At 42.4% G+C, this 22,722-nt stretch overlaps 1 protein-coding gene across 1 annotated transcript in view; it reads right to left on the bottom strand.

Annotated features, from left to right (window-relative positions):
• Positions 1–7,798, bottom strand: part of HCN4 (hyperpolarization activated cyclic nucleotide gated potassium channel 4) — a 115,880-nt gene extending 108,082 nt beyond the window's left edge. Inside the window, exon 1 of the mRNA XM_069797783.1 lies at positions 5,593–7,798. Within this exon, the coding sequence (XP_069653884.1) occupies positions 5,593–6,296 (704 nt within the window). The 5' untranslated portion in view covers positions 6,297–7,798. The remainder of the gene's footprint in view (positions 1–5,592) is intronic.
• Between the last annotated feature and the right edge of the window lie 14,924 nt (positions 7,799–22,722).

Consider the following 22,722-nt stretch of genomic DNA (forward strand, 5'->3'; position numbering starts at 1 on the left):
ATAGTTGAATATTTTATAAGTGCTAAAGAAAAAAAAGGCCATGAGAAAATTAACCTGTTTTTTTCAGAATAGGATCTGAATAAGATATAATAAATATGATATGCTATCTTACAAGGAGAGATGGAGAAAACGTTAAATAGTTTTTCACAAAGGAACCATCCCTGTGTGCACTGAATGAGGCATGGGTTTCTGTGGAAGAGATAATATGTTCATCTATTGGCAGAGATTTGTATGAAGGGCCTGAATTAAGTTTATGCAGAAAATCTTAATTAGCGTCTTCTTAAATCTCAGTGCTTGCTTTAGTATTTATTTATACACTTTCATCTCATTTTCTGCATGTGAACATACATGAAAATACTGTAAGATTATATGATTATAGTCTTAAAACATACTATGGTGATATACTGAGGTGTTTCATTTACTGAGACCTTCCTGTTTTCAAACACTGCCTTTTGTAGCATCTGAACACGTCTCATACAAAAAACTATATCCCCACACTGATTGGCTAGTGTGGGATTTTTTATCCTCTGCCTCATGACATGTGAACTAGGGCAGGAAGCATGTGATGACTTGCTATGGACATGGGAAGTACGGCTGCACTGGTTTGGTCCCCTTAGTTCATGGTCACAGAACCATGTTTCTTCTGCAGCCTGATTCACAGTCCACTGAAGACAACAGAAATCCAACCCATGCCGTTCAGCAGGGTTTGGATTATCCCTCATATTCTTGTTGTTTGGATCCCCTCACTCTGCTCCAGCAAAACTGCCCTGGGAATTAGCAGGAAAGTTGTCTGTGGTCAACACAGCAAGATCTGACTTCAGGAAAGCATCTCCCATCCCTCAGCTAGCAGTGTCCCCATACGTTTTTGAGGCAACTGCCATCAGCATGAACAAGAAAAGATGAGCTGCCTACCAATAAACCTGTGTCTGATTTGCACTTGTATTTGTTTCTAACAACAGACACAGGTGCTCTTACTAATGCAACTGTTTTCCTGACCTTTCCCTCTAAGCAGAGGTTTCACTGAACCAGAATTTCAATTTGCTGTAAATAAGGCTCACACAATGGGTAGCTTTCATTTTACTTTGCTATGAGCAGTGGACAAGTCATAAGTTCAGAGTTTGTGGGCAGCTTCTGAATGCGGATAGGCATGAAGTGAGGCCAGCACAAGAAGCAGCGTTCTGGGCATCAGGTACAGAAAAGGGCGTTACTGTCTGAGAGCAGGGAGAGCAACATCCCCCAAGTGAACTGCCAAAGTCAGTAAGCAGTGCTGTATGCTTCACAAATTGTTTATCCTTCTAACAAAATAGTGAAAAGCTTACGAATGAAAACAATCGCCACAGACAAAGCAACACTCCCTGTGGCACTCTGGAAATCAGTTCTACTCCAGGGAGTGGAAAAGGTAAACACACACCCTTCCCATTTTTGCTCAGTCCCACCAATGGTACTGGGTTCAGTATTTAGTACTACAATTAGTAAATCCCACTGATTCCCCATGAGAGACAGTCTGAATGACACTGCTTAGAGGTCTGGAGCAGCGTGAAGGGGAGCAAATGATTTTGTTCTTCAGGAATTCCCCTACCTTATACATCGCACCTGAGTGTCTATTTCTTTTGGTGCCACAGAAAACTCCCCAGGTTCCCAAGCAGATAGGGAGCTCTGGCAGAGGAAGCAAATGAAAAAAAGGATCTGTTTGCAGACAAGTATTACAAGTAAGGGAGAACAGTGAAAAGAAAAATTCTAAAACCTGAAGCTGGGACTGTTACCGAGTGGAATATTTTCCATTGTTTTCAAGGAGGTAGCAGCTTCTCTTTTCTGTGAAGAAGTTAATAGATTACTGGGCAGTGAATAATGTTCAGTTCTATTTACATCCACTGTTTGGACTATTTTGGTCCTTCAGATCGTGTATGCATTCTCAGGCCTTTCTAAAAGCAGCATGCTACACTTTTTTGCAAGCCATTCTGGATAGCACCTACAACCAGTATGCTTCAGTCAGCTACAAACTAGATAGATCATTGTTTGTCTGGAATTTTTTTATTAAACCAATTGTACTGGATCAATGCTTCCTCTAAGCAATAAATTACAATTCTACCTACCCAGTGAAAAACCTTTCAAAGTCGCAGATAAATCTTGATCTAGGAAATAGTTTGGCTCTGCACCGATGTGCGATCAACCACAGATGCAAATAAACTTAAGCCGCTAGCACATACATCTGCACCTCAGAATAGGAGCTAGTATTCTTAATTTCATTAGAAATTGCTAAGACACCTTTTAAGTGCTTCTAGAACTAGTTCACTGCATTAGTCATGGTACTCAGGGGCACCGAGTTTGGTTTTTATAAAGGTCATTTGGTGTCTTTTCCCCTCACAATGGACTAAAAGCAGAAATCAACAGAGCCTTAATCTATATTAATTTGCTTTACTCTTGGAGGGTCATGATTTGCCACTGGAATTAGCTGTATTAGATGCTAAAATGATAATTTAATGAGACTATGATGAAAGCCTCTGTTCTATTCTGAAACAGGAACTCCTCTCCCATAGCATGAAGAAGCAGCAACTCCGTGAAGTCAGAGGAATTACACCAATGTCATTTCGCAGCAGAATCAAGCTCCAGTAAATAGGGCTGGAGTGTTCCCTTCAAAACTTCTAATCTCAAACTGTACTGAGACAGGAGTCATGAAGTCTGGAGCTCTACCAAAATGCCTGGAGATGCACCTCACTCTCAGAAGTGAAACTGGTTTCTCCAAAAAGACAGAGAACAAGATCTGGATCTAAATATTTATTAACTTGAAACTTGTACAGCAAATGCTGCTGCACAGCTTTGGTGACAGCAAAGTGCAGGATAATGGAGACTCATGCCTCTTACAAGATCCTAAAGCTCCAGAATCTGCACCCATCTATAACAAGGAGCAATCACGCATTGCACTGCGTAATTTGCAAAGCAGAAAATAGAGTCCTTTGGGTCAAGGATATATTTTGATAATATCTGCTCTTTGGTGCAATCTGCTGCATTTCAGAGGTCAAAAGATGTTATTCATATTCATGTGTTTTTTCCAAGACAGATGCTTTAGTAGCATTCAGAGAAGGAGGGAACACAAAATCTGAACAGAATCTGGGAAAGCTCCCACTCTTCTTCCAAGCAGCCATTGTTCATAGGTCATTTTTCATGGAAGCCCATGCATTTTCTCTAAGCAGCATTCATATTCAAACAGATATGCTGCAAGTGACCTAGAAAGACGGGTGAACAAAGTTGCCCCCCAAATATACATACTGACCACACCGTGGTGCATCCAACTCCTCCTGGGCTCTTCAGATGTCTCTCTGTACAATCAGTACCACTGCCCCATCTGATTTTGATATATAATAGTAGAGAGAAAGCACATATTTGTGTGCTAGGCTTCTAGCATCAATTTAGAAGAAACACAAAGCAGCCAGATATCAGCCTACCTGGAATCTGACACCAAGCAGAGAATGTCTTGCACCAGGGTACAGATATCCAACTCACTGTGCTTTCTCCGCACCAATGCAAAGCTACGTCAGGGGAGGATTTTATTATTAATACTAACAAGTCATACATGTATTCATATATATCTGCACGCATACAAACATCTGAGTGTTAGCAGACTCAGTGTGATCAGCTGGCCTGGGAGAGTCTAAGCTTCCCTGCATATTTCCATTCCTTTGTGTAAGGCTAGGAGTGGCCCTATAGCCAAGTACCTCAGATATAAAAACCTACCTCATAATTTACTGTGCCGTTTTAAGGAATAAGCACTGGTTCACTAGGAATCTTAAAAAATAAACTCTTAGGACCATCTCACCTTGGGCAAGGTGGTTACCTCAGCTGCTGCTACAATCCTTTTACTTAAGTTTGCCAGGCTGGTTCTATGCTGAAAACATAGTCATAAAGATGGAAGGGAATAAATCCACTATACAGATACATAGAAGATATGCAAACTGAACGCTACTTTTGCATAAATCCAAATACAATCCAGAGACTAAATCCAAAATTCCTTGAGGGTGCAACACACAGATAACATCTTGCTAGAATAACCTAAGAAAGCTCAGTAGTTAGTTTTTAACTCCAGACTTGTGGCAAATAATACAAAGATCTATAGCCAAGAGTATGAAATCAGTTTTGTTATTTTTAAAGCTAATCACTCTCACATTTCACCGTGTTTGTGAGGTGTTACTTGATCAGTCACAACTGGGAAGCAATATTACACTCTTTTCAATCTCAGTTTGAATAAGATTGTACTTGCAAGGACTATGTATCATGATGTAGCTACTGGAAACCCTCATATGCTCGGTCAGCTGTGCGCCTGGGACACTTGAATGCACTGAATTTAAATGACAGTGCAGTCTTCCAATTCACGTAGCCTTCTAATAACATTTGTTAATCCAAGCAAATATCAAGGAATCTGTTCAGTGCCAGTGCTGAATCTTCTAAGTGTGTGGACTGCTTGCTAAATCCCTAAAAGGTAGTGTCAAGAGGTTTCTGTCATTTCTGTCTTTGGGCACCGAAATCCACCCTGGAACTCCTTCCTGCAATTATCTTGCTAACTGTATTTTAGGGAATAATGCAAGGTTTCTTGAAGAGTCCAAGAATTCAATAAAATCATGTAGTTTGATAGATATGTGTTTGAATAATTTTCTTCTGTGTGCTTTTAAATGTGAGATGTAAGCCAGTTGTAATTAAAGTTGAAGCAATAAACCCTAGCCATTGATTGCACTAAGTAATTAATTATTGATTGCAGTACTTTACATACATATTGCAGAGGACAATTCACCTGTGCAGTAGACAATACTTTACTCAGAAATACCCAAACACAACCCCTCTCCTATACAGAACTATACAAAAATTGGCTCTAGGGTTTACAAATTAACTTCTTTATTAACCTTCATGGAAATGTTGCCATCTGAGTGAAAGCAAGCCATTACTTTCATAAAGATAATGTTAACTATTCCCTGCCCAATTTAATTTTGCAAATAAGGATTTACAGACGCAAAAAAGAAAATCTTTCTCTGTAAGACTCTGAAGGTGTTAAGTTCCCTTTTAATGAATGCTGCTATCCCCTGCACACACCAATTCCTGACAAGCAATGCTGCAGTAAGAAGCCTACAGAACAGCAACAGTAGCAACATCCCTCCCTAACTCTTGGGGAAGCAGAAGGAAGAGGACTTTCAGGTAGGAAAATGGGAACTGAAACATTAACCAGGCAGACCATACGTTCTGAACTGGAGATGCAGGACTAGTTAAGCAGCAGACACCACTCTTTTAGTCTAGAGTTGTGCATCAGGTGGGAATCTTTTTCCCCATTTACACTGAACTTATGGAGAGGCTTTCCCTTACAAAAAGCCAAAGCAAAAGACACTTGTTGGTTTAAAAACACAATTTAAAATTAATAATAGTGTGGGGACACTAAAATTAAGCTTAAATATAAAATGAAACCTGCAGATTGTTTGACTGGAGAAGATCTTGGATGTGTTCTCCAGCTCCTCTGACTAGGAAATTAACAAGGAAAGTTAAGTCTGGGTGTGTGCGCTGTGCGGAAAGGTCTGAGCTGGACATGAGTGGGCCAGGAGGGGGGGATTGTACCTGAAGTCGCTGTAGGGATGGATGATCCAGAACCCGGCAGACTTAACCCTTTCCTGCTCCCTCTCCACGGCCTTCTGGCTGCCAAACATCCTCAAGGAGAATTTGTTGACCCCCGGCTGGAGCATGGCCCCGAACTGCCTCTGCATGAAACCGGCTTGGCCCAGCCTCTGCTCCTCATCTGGGGTGATCTGGTCGCACCCTCCTCCTCCTTCCACTTTGATGGAGGTAGAGGAGCAAGCCCGGGGGGGATGCTGCTGGGGCTCCGGGGGGGATGCTGGTGGTGGGGGCGCTGGCAGTCCCTGCTCCAGCTCCCCACTGCTGGGGGGGCTCTTGTCCTCACTAGGGGAAGCCGTCTCCCCTTCACCGCCGATCAGCCTCTTCTCCTCGGCCGCGTCGTGGAGGTGCCTGCTGGTCAGCGAGGACAGGCTCCCTTTGAAGCGGCGGCAGTCCCCGTTGGTGCTGGTCTTGGCGCCCTTGCTGCCTGCCTCCGTCTCCTGGAGGCCGGGGTCCCCCCCTCTGCTGGGGTCTCCCCCGAGTGCCCGGGTGCTCCCAGCAGAGGGCGAAGGCAGTGGCTTCAGCCTGATGCTCTTCCTCCGAGTGTCCTTGTCGCTGTCTTCCTCCTCGTCCATGATCGACGCCTTGGGTCCTATCTGTTGGGGCAGGCTGTAGAGCCTCTTGCGCATGGAGGGGGGCAGCTTGTCCATGGCCGATGCTGCTCAGTTAGAGGGAGAGACCCCCCTGCTCTGCCCAAGGAGGGGAACCGTCACTGCCCCCAGGCCCCTGCCCCCCAGCTCAAGGGGCAGAAGGGACCGGAGACTGGCGTGTCATCTCCTTACCAGACTGTGGCATCCACAGGCTCTGCATCAAAACACAGGCTCTGCATCCAGAAGGGAAGGAAAAAAAAAGAGGGAAGGCAAAAAAGTCCCCCCCCACACCTCCTCCGTTGTCCCGATTTGGCTACTTGCTGCTTGTCTCCCCTTGGTGAGTGTTACTGCAATCCCTGTCTGCTCAGATCCAGAGCACTGGGCAAGAAGTCTAGAGGAGAGCCACACTCTTCTGGCTGGAAGGCGAGGGAGAGAGGCAGCAGCAGCAGCAGCCGCCTTGCCATGTTGGCTTCGAGATGCAAATGTGCTGTGTCTCCCGGCAGGCAGACATCATCCGGAAAGAGAAGCTCAAGCCCGGGTGCCTCAAACTCCTCAACCTGCCGGCCAATAACACAATGAACTGCAACCTGCAGCAGCCACTGCTTGCTTACATCACTGTCATCACTTATTCCTCATGCAGCCTCTGCTCCTGGGAATATTCATGAAGCGATCCCATTCTATTGGGTTGCCATAGGAGCGACTACTGCACACAGGCTCTGCCTACCTGAGCCAGCACCCGGGCTTCTTAAAAGGGCAACGCCTGGCTGCCAAGGGTGTGTGTGGCTGAACGGGCGCCGCAAAGCTGCTGCTGCTGCTGCTGCCGCCGCCGCCGCCGCCGCCGCCGCCGCTGCTGCTGCTGCCGCCGCCGCCGCTGCCGGGCTGCAAGCACCGCGTCGCCCTGGCGCTGCAGAACTCCTGCCGCTGAGCAAAAGTCACCCGCGGCTCGGCTTTAGCTGACAGTGCCAGGCTTAATGCCATCCTTGGTTTAACGGTAAAAAATACCAGGCGGCCGTGAATTTAAAAGTAGCAGCATCATAAACATTAAAAAAAAAAAAAAGGAGCAAGAAGATTCCTTTTTCTCTTAGATGCTGACGATCCTTTCTCCTTCTGGAGTTGTGGCTGCTTTGTTGCAGGTTTGCTTGTCAAGACCCGGGGTTTTGTGGGAAGGGGCAAATCCAAATCTAAAGAAAAAACAGCAGTTCACCTTGAAAATCTCACTTGCATGCAAAGCAGGGGCTTGGGGAGTGCCTGTCTTTTCTAGCAGAAGTTTGCCTGCTGGGAAACACGTTGTGTTTTGTACCTGTCTACACTACCGAAGGTTTGGAAGGTTTCTTTTTCTGTTGCTGTCTTGCTTACCCGTTAGACATGCAAAACGTTACTATTTCTCCCTTGCGGGGTTGGATCTGTAGAAGTAATTAAAAAAAAAAAGCTGCATCTCTAAGAGCTCCCCTACTGGATTGAGGGAGGCTGGTCTGGGATGGCGAAAAAGGAGTGTGTGGGATGCGTGGGCTCTCTGTACGACATGGGGAAACCCACTTCCCAATGGGCACCTGAGTCAGCACTTTCTGCGGCTCACCCTCGACTAGCGTGTCTCGCAGGAGGCTGCTCCTGGGAAAATAACAGCTCCGGATGGGAATCCTTCTTTCTTTCACTGCTGGCTACAATGCACGTCATACAATAGAGGCCAAAGCAGTGGAAAAAAAGGCTAAAAAATCAGGCATTTCCCTTCCTTTTGTTCTTTGAGACTTTTTTTTTGGAGAAAAGGAGGAAAAGAGGTGGCAATCAATCCTGCCCTGTGCTTCTTTGGGAATGGCTGTTTATTCTGTTAAGAAGTTCTTACATTGATAAAACTGGTTCAAATTATTTCAAATTAGTGTAAAGCCTTTGAAACCAGTGGAGTTAAATTAAGAATCTGTTTAGCCACATGAGAGACTGTTTACATATATTTTTGAATAGAGTCAATATCTGAGGCTTTCTAGATACATTTAAAATCATACCTCCTAGGAAAAGGAAACCACGTGAACCGTGCAGACAGGCAGGGAGGCTAAACACAGGCAACAAATGCCCACTGCAAGCAGTGAGGAAATCCTCACCCCATCTCTGCGCTTCTGCTTTCATAAACAAATATTCACCTTTTCCTTTCCAGAGTCACCTGTCACTCACCTAAGGTAACTGCCATTTAAAGCAGCAGGATGTTACTTAAGCTCTTACTTCAAGGAAATGCAGCCATCAGCAGTGACTTCACCGTACACACAGACAGCATTTGCTTCCTCATCTTTCTTTGCCTGCTCCCTCACTCTCTCTCTTGAATCCTTTCTCTGAAGCATTCACCTGCTCCTCTTCTCCTCCCACCTCCTGGCACAACCTAGACTGGCTGTGACTCATTTGAAATACTCTACAGTGAAGCTACCCAGTGCAAAAATTATTTAATATTATTATTTTCATCACAATTTCTGGTAGAACAAGCTTTTCAGGGGAAATAAATCTCGAGTTTCAAATGCTCCTGTAGATTAGATAATGTGAACTAAGCCAGTGATAGCATTAAAGGTCTTTTTCCTCTTCTTCCCTCCTCCATGCACTAGGGATGCTGAGGTGTAAGCACTTCTGTGCCTAAGCTGCAATCAACTGCTTTCCAAAAGGATGTGTTTTGATTAATGAGGTGCATAACATCTGAAACTGATGCAGCTTCTTAAACACAGTCCCTAATGTTCCCAGAGAATGACAGAGCAATAAAGGATGTGCTCAAGGAATCAAGCTGTTCGTCCTTTTTCAGCTATAGGTATTCTAGCCGGCTCTCAGAAAATGCCCACGCTCTTCATTTCCTGGTCTTTCTGGGATTATTCTCTGAGTGCTGCCTTATTTGGTGACACAAATAAGATTCTCTTACAGCCCTGAAGTGGGGAAAGAACACAACAGAGCATGCAAGAAGCAGAATGCTCCTTTATCAGTTCTGTAGCTAGGAAAGAAAATTATCAGGTGCAAAGACTGAGTCAGGCTGACTGGCACACTGCTACACTATTACAGAAGCATGCAGATATCCCCCATGCCCAGAATTCTGGCTAGCACTTCCCAGCCACCAGTGTCCAGTCTATACGATGCATATGATTCCTCAGATGCAGGTAAGTTTTTTAAGGGTTTTGGGGGGGACACCATGTTTGTTAACCTTTACACCTATCTATAAAGCATTAAGCTTCACTTCAGTATCACACCTGCTTTGAAGCAATTTTTCAAGCACATCATTTTAGCAAATACTGTAGTCCCATTTTGGGGGGGGAGAAGCTTAACCTGAAATAAGAGCCTAAGTGCTGTATTGAATCTAGGCCTTGTCTAGCAGATAGCCCAAAGCAGGTAGCCCAAAGTGCTAAAAACCAGAACATGCATTCTTGTGTAGCTCTGTCTCCAAGTGTGGGTTCCTAAGCACTTCTAAAAACTTGGCTCCAGGAGTTATAGGTACCAAACTCAGAGGGAGTTTTAAAGTCCTTAAAATGTAATGACAGTTTTGTGTCCAGAGAACTTCAAAGTAATGATATTTTTATTTGAGAGCCTTCCAAGAACTAAGTGCGGGAGGCTGGGAATTATCCTCGTCTAATGGTATGAAACTACTATCATGGACATTATTTATCATCAGCATTATGGCAGTGCTTTCCATGTCAGCAAATGGACATTTATAGGCACATTTTTAGAACATTTCAGAAAAGCTAGGACAGTTGCCTATCATTGGCTGCACAGTACATTCAAAGGGGGTATAGAGAACCCACCTGCCTGGAGACCTGGAAAAGGGAGAACTGGTTTTGAGGGAAATAGGTTCCTTTTTAACAATATTTGTCAGATACTGCTCCAAGATTTGGCATAGATACAAAGGGAATGGATTTAGTAGGGAGAACGCAGGTGAAGCAGCCAAAGATTCATTTGTTTCTTAGGGGATTTTGCCAGCTCGTATATACATATTTATATGTACATATATACGTAGTGCTATTTTAATAAAAATCCAGTGCTGCAATGCAAATGTGAAAAATCACATTCCTAATGAGCTCAGAACTATAGAAGAATAGACTGAGAGCCATAAAAACTGATATCCTCTAGCTCAGGGTACAGAAAGCAGCAGTGCAAGCTGCTGTGTGAGGACCACCTTTGCTTGGGTGAGTTTCAGTCATCACCCTTGAACCTTTGTATTCTCAGATAAAAAAGGAGTCAACAAACATGTGGTATAGATTGCAAGAATGGGAGCAAGTCCTTTCAAAGCTTCCTATTGTTCCTAGCAGGCAGCAAGTAACTTGTAATTGGCATTTGAAATTCATGAAATATTCAACACCACAAAACGGGGAAATTCTACCTCAGAGTTTTAGTGGTGGAGTCTGTACTCACTGCCTCTGCAGCTTATGTCATACCTAGAAGATAATAAAGAAATAATCACCATAAATACACAAATCTTATCTTCCCCTCACCCCTATTAATTACCCAAGTGTGCTGTCACACTTGTACTCTTTGAAATTCAGCCAATGCTTTCTCATTGCTCTATCATGTTCCTTGCAGAAACTGTAAAGTGGGGGATTGAACTGCTGGAACATATGTTGAAATCTGTTTAAGGCACAGAGAAGAGGGCACCTGAGCATCTGGCCAGGATAAAGGAAACAGCTGAGCAATGGGAAGTGAGATCCATGCCAGGATGCTGGACTCTGGGGAGTCACCCCAGAGGGTAAGGAGGAAAGAGAAGAGTCCCACAGAGCTGGACGTCAGGATGGAAGGAAGAAGTCCACTTTGGCTATGCAAGAATTGTTTTGGGTTGGGAAAAAGAACAGTTCAACAGCTCCCATCAGTGGAAGCAGAGATATACTAAACAGATCCCTAACAACAATGGACTGTGGAGCCTTGCAAGAGAGGCAGCAGCAGGAGATGAGATACACAACAGGACAGAAAAGCTTGTATCAGGAAGTACTTGGAAAGCTATATTAATTCCAGTTTCCAGTGGTAAACAAATCTGGAGCAATCCCATTCTCTTCACCCTTGTAACCAAGATCAAAATATAAGCACTTGCCTAGGATATAGGGGGTTGCTGGGAATGTACTTATAACTAACAAACAGCTTTGCTGCTGGACTATGAAAAAGGAAATGTTATCCAAAGAATCAGCCATTTTGGTATCTATGGAAAGAAGTTGCAGACTATACAGAAAATAAACCTCTGAGATTTTCAGGATGTTTAGATGTTTTGCAAAAGCTGGTAATCCTCACTACAGCAACTAGCTGAAAATGATAGCTAGAAACAGATTGAGTAGCATGAGCATCTTGCCACCTGACCTTTAATATTCCCCTTGGAGAATAGAAAACTTAATAGAAATAGAAAAATAGAGACAAGTAACCAGGTATGAAGCTACGAGGAAGAGAAATTACATAGAATCTGTAAGCTGCTGAGATTGGAGCAACTATATGATTTAGTCACAATTACTTTTAGTTTATGAGGTACCTACATTTTTACATTATGGTCTAAACTCTACCAATGAATTTTCCAATATTCACATTGAAATGCTCATATTAAGCGTGTATCTTGGACTTCAGTAAAATTTGCCTTCCAAATGTATATTCCATCAAATTTCTATTTAAAAACCAAGCACTAGCTTATTTTCCTACCCTCATCTGGAATTATTCAGGAGAGGGTTGAGACAGTATGGGGAGATTTGCTCGAACTGGATCGGTTCAGTGACTATCAAATGACACTTTCTCAAAATAGCACCTTTCACCAGCATTTAATGAGCTGTAGCTTCACAAAGAATAATGGACCCCTTTTCAAGAGTCTGTCCCTGACGATGTATCTTCTGTCTACATGAACTGTACTATTTTTGATTATCAAGCAGTGCTGGATTTGATGGGAAATGTGCTATTGTCTCCAACAACAGTAATGGCAGCCCCCAACTTTGGGAAGTCCAGACTCTGCTTTTAGTGAGCTGAATTCTGTCAGGGCTGACTTTAACCCTTTCTCTTCCTCAGTAAGTGAATCAAATGAACTCAACATCATGATGTTGATACAACTGCAAACCAAAGTTTCACAGCCATACCACCTGTCAGACATTTATACAGCTCTGATTTAGGAACTCATAATCCTAATGGATGTATCTTAACAATGCCTCCCTGCAGCAAATTGCTGAAGACAGGCAGAAGATTTAAAAATTTGAAATAAGAGACTAATTAGAAACAAGATGCTCTGTGAGCAAAATGGCTATGAAAGAAATGTCCCACAGGTTTATGCCTTGTGACTGGAGTCTCCAATGTCTAATGTGCAGGATTCAACACAAACTTTTCCTCCATAATTCAAAATTGTACTGTCATGGATTCTCTAAGGTTTAGTAATTTGTTGATGCTGGTGCCATAGGCTGCAGCAGCTCTGAGCAGAAGACCCTCAGAGATCCCTTCCAACCTAAATTATCCTTTAATTCTATGATTCTATGGCTCAAGAGGAATTCGCTCTTTACTCCAGCTACCTACTTTCACAAATATGTAGGAATATACTATCTTTGAGACAAAATCCCTCTGTCAAATTTGTTTTAAACCATGAAACAGGTTGAAATATTAGTAGGAGGGAACTGACAGACTGATGGATAGAAAGCATGCCTGTATAAGCTTAGTTTCCTCAGGTAAGCAGCTAGAAGTAATTTCATGATTTTGGAGAACTCAGACATTTCCGTGCTTATTCATGATTTCTGAACTCCTGAAGATAGCAAAATTGCAAAAACAAACTTAGCCAGCATGTCTAAACAATATGGTAGTAGAATAGCTTCAAGCAGAAGATCCTAGTTTATCGTTACTCCTTACATATACCCCTGGTCATGCTGCTACCCACAGAGGGATGTTTCAGGTAGTTATCCCTCCCACTCAGTAACTTAAATGGAATAGAATTTCACTGCCAATAAAAACAAGGCCAAAGGCTAGGGAGATACAGTATTTCTGCCTGCATTTCATTCCTTACTGGTGTAAGTACATCCTCTACAAACAAGCAACCAGGTTAGGCCAGTCTGAGTCCTCGAGACAGTCCCATTATCTTGCAAGAGAAAAGAATGATTTGTGCCACGGCCATGTCTGTTGCTCAGTGTCTGCAACTGTCAGCAATGCTGAGTGCCTCAGTGAGCCAGTAGATAAGTAGAAGAAAGGGAATAGGCTTCAGTTGATAAGGCTGCAAATAATTCTATGAGGTTAAAATAAAGGCCTCCTCTGTCTGGGCTTTGCTTTTAGAAACGAGCCCTTCAGTGGTACTGCATATAACCCACTAAACACCAGAAAGATCTTGTGGTTATCCTAAATCTGGAGATTATTTCCTTGAGTTTGCACCTGCCTATGTCTACACATGCACATTTGTGTTTGTGCTATTAAGCTTTTATCTCAATTCTGGATCAAAAAAGCACTCCAGGTCCAATTTGGACCTCTGTCACTTGCTACTGTTGTTTCATTATAGGTGTTACTGAAGCATCTAAAAAATCCTGCTGATATCAAAACCCCTGCAGAGGAAGGTAGTCCAGTCCCAGTCTAAACAGCAGAGGAACAGAAAATAGCAGTAGAGTACATAATCTCATGGTCTTCAAACACCGGCTCAGTGCTGGCTGTTTCCTTTTTGCTTGTTTAGTTTTAAAGAAGGCTTTGTCAAGAGGAGCTAGAGCAGGGAAAAAAAGACAGAGAAGGGTGGATCCAAACCGGAAGAGAAGAAACTAAGAATATGGAAAGAGGGCAGGGAAAGAATTGTCTGCATTGCATTCACCTTTCTGTATGATAAAGTTGTGTTGCAATGCTACCATTAAGGAGGGTAAGAACTTCCATTATAAGCTTCTTTATGGTCATTCTTGTTCTCAACCAACTAAGATGACATTCTGAAAACCTTATCTTCACCAAAAAGTTCATTTCCTTCTTTTGAAAGTTATCCCTGCTGGTTTTGGAAACAAGGTTGTATGTATAGAAGAGAAAAAAAGAGAAAATGCACTTTTCCTGTTCTCTTTTTTAAATGGTATTTTAGGAACCCAAGTTGCTAATAATAAAATGAGATTTGGACTTCCTAACGTAAAGAAGTACAAGAGCTGTACAGTTGACAAAGATTAAATACCCAGTAAACCCCGAAGGATGGAGGCAGAAGGTTCATTCAGCGTTTTTTTATCTGTGCTTCTCCTTCCCTGGATGTTCCTTGCCAGCCACATCTATTCAGACTGTATGCCCTTGTGCTAATTAATATCTATCGTGCAGGCATCTCCCTAGTTCTCAGGCATACAGACTAAGAACTAAGATTTTATCTTACATAGTAACCGCACAAGCTGGCCCTGATTAAACAATGTCAAATGCTCAGATGCTCTTGGAGCTGAGCTGCAAGGCTGTGTTCGGCTCTGCACAGGCAGGGAGTGACCAGCCCTGCACCACACTGCAGCAGTTCTAGAAGTCCATCCAGGGACTCCCCATTGATTAATTTTCACAGCCTGTACTTTGATTTGTTTTCAATACGCCGCTGACCTTTGTGTAAGGGTTTAAATAAAGCTCTACAGACTCTCGAGGCCATTGCCTTGATAGTATCAGTTCATCATTGTATAAATTTGTCTCAGTGGATGGTAGTCTTGTGTTTGTATGTGTGTTTTTTTGCAAGGGGGACGGATCCCGCTCACCTGGCTCTTCTGTGAATGCTGAAGCTTTTTTTCTGGTAAAATCAATGAGAAAACCGCACACTGCATCTCATGTTACTACTCTGTGCTGTTTAATGCAAGGGCAGGACAACAAACAACCGTTCTAGATGCTGCTTCCTGGACTCTGTCTTCTTTTCAGACAATGCCCTTTCCCATGTGATTTGTAGAAACATTCCTGGGAGCAGGACCAGAAGACAGGCCTTCCTGATTTTCCCCTAAACCATTAGCTGACAGAATCATATTCCCTCCTGTGCTCTCCTACCGATTGATGGTATCTTAAATCTTCTGTTCAATGGAGCAACTTCACAAAGATGCTTCCTGTGGGACACTACAGGAACAGGAAAGCGGCATTTGCTTCACCAGCTGCAATTTAGGAGAAGAGTGAGAACTGCTCTGTTTGTTTTTTTAAAAAAAAAAACTTAAATCTTTATGACAGTGTTCTAGATGATGTGAAGATATATGCAGCTCCACACAGGGCTGAACTGTGGTGAGACAATGGGGAGAAGCAATTTGTGGCTACTTGATTTTGTCAGCATTTCCCTTGTGGCTACGTTGCTTCCTGCTCAGCACACAGGCTGGCCCAGAGTCCCTGGAGAGCAACCAGGGCACAGGACGGAAAGATTCAGTGTCCCACTCTGGGCTTGGTCGGGCCCTCAGGAGTTACACACTGTAATACACAACACCTTTGAGCACCTATATCCTTCACTGGGTCTGGCATAAAAAACTTGCCTGAGGTGACGCAGGACATCTGTCCATTTAGCTTCCCAGGTTATACATGTTCCTATGGTGTCTAGCAGAAAGTTACCAGCAAAAACCAGTTACTTCTGCTTGCTGCTCCCGTTCGCTACTGCTGTAAAAAAAACTGTATACATACTTATATATATATATATACTTTTTTATATATATATATATATATATATATATATATATATGAAGTAGCTTAGTAAAGCAGACCTAGACACTGCAATCATTTTCTCCTCCTACTCCCATAGAGGGATGTCAGACTAAACAGCACTCTGAAGCTGGCGACATCTCAGTGCATACTCTACCCCAGAGGAAGCACTTAAGGTTAAATAACAACAACAACAAATACCAATTTCCTCCTTCTGAGCAACTTCATGTCATAGTGGATGCTCAACAGGCTGCTGTTCAAAGTCTGCATAAGAAAATTTGTACACATTATTAGCCACTTCTGTGCTTGTTAATTCTGTCCTTGGTTTTCACCATTCTGCAAACCCCTTCACAAATCCATGTTTTAGTGGAGCAACAGACTTCTACTTCCTCGGATTTGCAGGTTTCACTTAACAGGATTAGGTGACATGATTTATTTAGAAATGTGTGGTGATAAAAATACCCAGTTCATGAGTAATGGAGGGGAAGCTCACAATTTTGTTGTTGCTTTTTTAAATTCAAACTTCTCAGCAGGGAAAAAGGTTCAGATCAGGCGTTTACCACCCACACTTTTCAGTACTCAAGAATGCTTAACTTTTTCTAGCAGGGAGAAGACTGGAGTGGAATAAATAGAGAAGACTGAGTCTTGCTGTGGGACCTAAAGAATGTGAGATTCAAAATTACCTGATCTTCCCATCAAGCCTAGGGCTGACACAGAATTTGTGAAAACATCTTCCTGCGACTTTAAGTAGTCTGAAGACTTCACTAGCTTACTTTGGCTTTTCACAAGAGGCAGATCTATTAGTCTAAGCTAGCTAGAACATGTAGCCCTCAACCATGCACTTACTCCCTGCTCTACAAGAGGGTGGTATCAGAGCTGCTTTGGTGATTCTGCCCTTCCCCTTTTCTTGGAAGGTCTCCCCACTGCAGAAGACTCTCAAGAGGTGGTTAAACTGTACTCAGGACTGCCTTTGCTGCTTGTGGTAGAACATGTTAGCACCAAATCTAAGCTGAACCTCCTGCTCGCTCAGTGGAAAAGAACTGGAAGACATACTTTAATAGAAAAGATCCTGAGAGCTTAATCTTTTTTGGTTAAGCAAAAGGAAGTATAAGTAATTATTTGATAATAATCTGTAACTACCCATAGGGAAAGGTGGAGACCTGAACACAGAGGAATCCTCACACCAGCAGACATAGTTGCAAAAGAGATGCTGCTTGGAAGCTACACACCTTCAGGCCAGAATTGAGTTAATATTTTTTAATGTTGAGGGCAACTAACCTCTAGATTAACACGATGAAGCTTTTTGTAGATTCTCTGTCACAGGAAATAATTTTAAAAACAAGATTAGATATTTTTTATAAAAGATCTGCTTTAGCTCAATCCCAGATACTAGACTTGAATCTGCAATTAATTTGGGTTAGTCCTAGATCATGTCACACATGAGGCTAGAGTAAATGTTAATAATGTTTCTTTCTACACGAAAATCTGGAAAACTGGAAAAGCAAATGACCAGTGACCAGAATGTTGACACCCTTTTCTGCGTCATTTATGAATATGCTGAACTGCATACATCCCAGCACAAATCCCCGAAGAACTCTGTTGGCACTATTGTGAGGCTTGATCATTTACTTTTACCATCTGTTTCTTTTGTTTACCCAATTACTTACCCATGTTAGGACCTTCCCTTATCCTCTTGGGCTGCTTAGTTTCCTCAAAAACCAGATTTGCCAAACCAAACTTGAAAATTCAAATGGACAGTATAAATCAGATCACCGTTTCCCCATTTATTGATGACTCTTCAAAGACGTCCAAGAGATTTGTAAACTATTAGGACTCCCCTTTTACAGAAGCCACTTTGACACTCCCAAGTAGACTGAACTAGATCATATTTATCCAAGTTCATGTCCTGTAGGAGGTTTTTGGTCCTTAGAAGTTCAGGATTCTGGTTTTGGTTATAGTGGTCTATTTGACTATTAAAAGATTTCCTTCTAAGCTGGGAAAAATAGCTAGCCATTCACAGATTTTGTTGTGCTGCACTTTTAAAAGGGTCGCAGCCAAGTGCTGCATGTGTCCTTTATAAAACCAGTATTATAAACCAGAAATGGATTGATCTTTCTTCCTGCCTAAGAGCTGACAATACTATTGCCACAACACACACCTGACAATGCACCTTATTTGCAATACTGACTTCAACTGACTTGCAATATCCCCATTCTGTCCCCACCAACATCTTCTGCAAATGTCAACCAGCCCTCATATACACATACTGCTCCATTACTTGGAGTGGAAAATCTCTCTCCAGAGCAGAACTGCAATAAGAATAGGGGTCTAAACATTCAGTTGTGTAAATCCTAGTCTACAGAGAAGGTGTACATCACGTAGTTACTGTACTAAAAGGACGAGAATACTGAATTGTGTATTGCTTATTTGATCCAGCATACAGCAGAACGCTTGCCTAATATCAAGTCTTATCCCACTACATAACTTTGCAAGTCAGCCAAGATCTTTCCACACTCCTCTTGTTGAAATCATACCATCCTCCTTATTCATCTCTGTGTTTTGCTTATGCTTCTGATACTTTTCAGTGCCAGCTCTGGCATTCTGATTAAAATCAGCCCACAGGGGAACTGTTAGTCACATGTGCCTGAAGCTGAGAAAATAGCTTTCATTCTTATTCCTTGGCTTCTCTTATACTCTTGATGGAACTGCTAATATGCCTACATGGAAAATCACAGTGTCATATGGCCTTTGGGTCATTATCCCAAGAGTTCACACACACTTGTCAGATGCTTGTGCCCACATGAAATGGGAGTACATACAGACTTTTTTTTAATGGGCTGACTATGAGAGCGTCTACCAGGCTGGACCATCACAATTCCAGTTGCAATATGGACCTGCTTCAAAGAAAGACCCACAATGGATTCTCAGGGGGTCATCTCTGCTTCTTGCAGATATTTTGCTGGGAGCATGGCAGTGTGACATAATGGTGAATCCAAATTAAAACCCATAAATGGTAAACTTTGCTGGTGCATAATTTTCATTTTCCTGTAGAAAATGCATGCAAAATAATGGGATTTCCCTGTCTGTGTAACTATACTGCATGGATTTCCAAGTGCAATGAAGTGAGCTTTAGCCTTTCATGTTTTATTAATGCCTGGTAGCTAAGTAAAATGACTAATAAACTGGCACTTTAAGGAATTGGATGGAGCCATTCTGAAGACTGAATAATAACTAACCATTCATTTACTAAGTTCCCTCTAGCAGTTTTTCAGTATACATAGAGTGAAAATCATGGAGCTACTGAAATAAGTTCACTCTGTTTTGCACCAAAGATGCTACTTACAGTAGGTGCACAAATTCACTTCAGCAGCTTCTGTTTAGTTTCTGTGTAGGGAAAAGGAGGAAAAATGGTTACCTTGCCCAGATTACCACAACAAAGTCAATGCTGGACCCAGTATTAAAAACCTGTAACAGTCTTGCTGTCACTTCCTAATCGTTAGTCACCATTCTGCAGCATATTACAAAGGAAGAAAGTTAAAAAGCTAAAGATCCCCCAAAATCCAAATTAGTTTGAGGGGTTCTTTCCTTATAAATCCACCCTTTCATTCTAGTTCCTCTTTATAAAGGGACCAAAGAGAGGATTTCCTGAAATAGGGGAAAACTAGGCAGAAGCACTCTTTGATCTGTGTTTTCACCCAGTGAGAATAGGAAATTCACACATATTATCACTCTCATGTGCACTGCTGGGACAATGCTGATTGCCAGTATTTTTGTCTCTACTAAAAATTAAAAGAGGGAAACCATATGCACTGCTTAATTTTCTAAGCAAGCCACATTTGTACCGTATCAAACTGCTAGCCTTTGTGACTGTTTACTGAAGCAAGTTTTAATGCTACATGAGATGAAAGAAGCAAGATGCTCACTACAGAGAATCTAAAAGATTTCACCAAGGCCTCTCAGCAAAGCAGGGGCAAGCCAGGAACTAAAATACAGGATTTCCTAATTCCTCATCCCATAATCAGTCCATTGGAACAAGCTATTTCTCTCCACTTGTGCTTGTTCAACACTGCCTCTTAAAACCAAAATCCAGCTGTTGTTGCTGAACTCAAAGCAGCTTTTCTTAAGCATTTTCCTAAATGCATTCCAAAACATACTTGTTTTCACTAAACCTGATCTACCAGCTGCCATGACCATTGAAACTGCAACAGCCCGCTTCAATATCCATCTGATATGAATGTTCTAAGTAGACATCTCTGACCAGAAAAGAAATCCCAGGCTGGAACTTTAGGATGAGATAGTCTCACATTTTTTTGCTTTGAATGTATAAGAAAAGAGGTAATAATGCAGTATATAAGAGATTGTACTATATTACTCAGAGGGCCTTATTCACCTTTGATTCCTGTGCCACAGATACCATATACTGGCAAGTATCTGATTAGGAACTGGAAGTTTTCATAAAACAAATAGAGCAAGTGAAATTAAAAAAAAAAAAAAGAGTCGAGGCTTGTAGTCAGAAAAGGTAGAAGGCACTGCTGTTTCAAGGTTGTTTTGCATTTCAGATCAATAACAATGAACGATCACCCAGGCAAAGTCAGCTAAGGTCTCTGAGCCTCCAACAGCCACCTGGTCTCTCTGCTCCTATCCAGTTTTATGCACTGTGGGCCACTTCTGCAGATGAACATCACGGACTATATTCTGTATAAGTTGATGTGAAAACTAATGTGAAGACACAAAATCTGAGAGCTTTCCTAAGGTAATAAAATGGGGATCCTCAAAGCCTGTGTAGCCTCCGTTGAACTGAAACATGCCACAGTCGATGAGAATCATTATGTTAGGAGATAGTTGTTATCTTTTTGCCCTTGACAGAGGTCAGTCTGGAAATGCTAGAGGTGAGCATGTGTTTCCCAGAAGAAAAGGCAGTACATGCATGACATGTATTGATGCTTGCAATTCCAATAATTCTCCCTTCTTGAATTCAACCCTAATTGTAATGTGCCTCACTGATGATTTAGAACATTTGATTTACTGATCTTATTTTACTCTTCCTGCAATTCACCTCTTTGATCAGATTTTGCCAGCAGGTTTTCATTACCAAATAGGTGGGTTTTTTAAATAGCACAACTGCAAGTCATCATCATAAATATCAATCTTCATAACTCATCTGAGCACTCCATGTTCTTGTAATGTCGTGTGTCAGGATTCTGCTGTGGAGATAAACCCCCATCTTTGTGGCTGCCAGCTTCTCATTCCTTTATTGATTCTCCCCTCTTTGCTGTAATTGAGTTTTTATACTTACCTTGTTCTTCAGTACATAAATGCCTGTCAGAGACAGCCAAAGAGATAGACGAGGGATTTCCACTTCTCATCACCTCTCGGCAGAAGAGGGTGCTGTGCAACGCTGATTAAAATAGATACTTTAGAAACTGAGGCAGTTGAGTTGAGGATTGCCTATCCAGGTATCAAACCATGTACTACTCACATGTCAGCTGGTGACTGTAGGAAAAAGCTTTTCCACTGAATGGGGAAGGTGAAAGGAATAATCGGCAATTTTCCAGCACTGAGTCATCTGTTCTGAGTCGCCCATGTTAAAGCAAGCCTTAAAGGGAACTTTATTTTACTATACAGGACCGTAGAGAGGCTCCAGTACATGCCACTGTTCTGAAATGTTTGCATGTTTAAAGTCCAGATTCACTTTAGTTTAGTATGGACTCAACTATATTTATAGGTATGTGTTTAGGGATTGTGTCCTTAGCTGACAGGCAGCAAATGAGCCTGTAGTCTCCCTGCTATTACTACTTTTACTACATGACCCCAGACTCAGATGGAGTGGTAGTTAACACAGATCACTCCACGCAGATCATGGTGGCTATGCCAGCATAAGGGATCACAGACGATGTGTAATGCTGCTGATGTCCTCAGTGGACACTTGTGAGCCACAATTAAATGATGAGTTAGCCACCCCTGAGATAAGAGGCAGGGAGGTGGGTAAGGACTTTATTTCTAGTTTTGCATCCAGTTTTAATGGCCGATTTCTCAGTTTTCCAGTCTCTGAAAAGACAGTACAGACCTGCTTAGAGACCCTTACAATAAATCAGTTAGCTATGACTAGATACAGGACCTCTGCTCTCCCAAGGAGGAAGCTACATCTCCCTGTCTTTCCATGAATTACCAGGAGCCGCCTTCGAGATGCCCCGGCAGACAAAGCTGATGACCACCTTCTACAGCAGGCTGCCACTTGCTTTCAGCATGCAGGACAGCCTCACACACCACTTTTATTCCCTAATGAACCATGTCATAGGGCTGTTCAACTCTGGCATGAAACAGACTGTGTTGCTCACCAGGTGCTGCTCTGCCTATCCCGGCATAAAGTGGCAGCAAACTGGTTGAGTGAGTCTGCTTACTGCTGCTATCTACTGTATGTAACCAAACTGAGCAACCGTGTGTCTTGGGGCTGTCTACTGCTAATGGCAGTGAGAAATTTTAATTCTGCAAAATCATTGCTGCAAGGGCTCCTAGAAAAGCAAAAAGGTCTCACTTTAAAAGCTTCCAGAATTCAGCATAATGATTGCTCTGACACTCTGAATTAATGTTATGCGTATACGTATATACTGGTTTAAACTATTTCTTGTTCTTTTTTGGGTAGTTCAGATAGTTCCATTTTCCAAGTTACCAACTTGGAATTTGGCAGCCATTTTCAGTCTGTGCAGCAAGAACAAGGCATGCACGTATGAGTTTGTTCTGAATAAGCAGAACATTTTTGGCTTTTTTGTGCTTCTACCACTAGAGAGCAGGAGAATGGTTCTCCCAGCCGGCTCTCGCAGCTCCGGCAGGGATAGCTGCTGTGAATCACCGAGGAACTCGTTATATAAGTGAGTTTCTGAGGCTGACACTCGCTGTGAAGCTGGACAACCTTTCAATCCATTTATCAAACCCTAGCAATTGCCATTAA

Source organism: Haliaeetus albicilla, chromosome 12 (assembly GCF_947461875.1).
Source record: "Haliaeetus albicilla chromosome 12, bHalAlb1.1, whole genome shotgun sequence".
NCBI lineage: Eukaryota > Metazoa > Chordata > Aves > Accipitriformes > Accipitridae > Haliaeetus > Haliaeetus albicilla.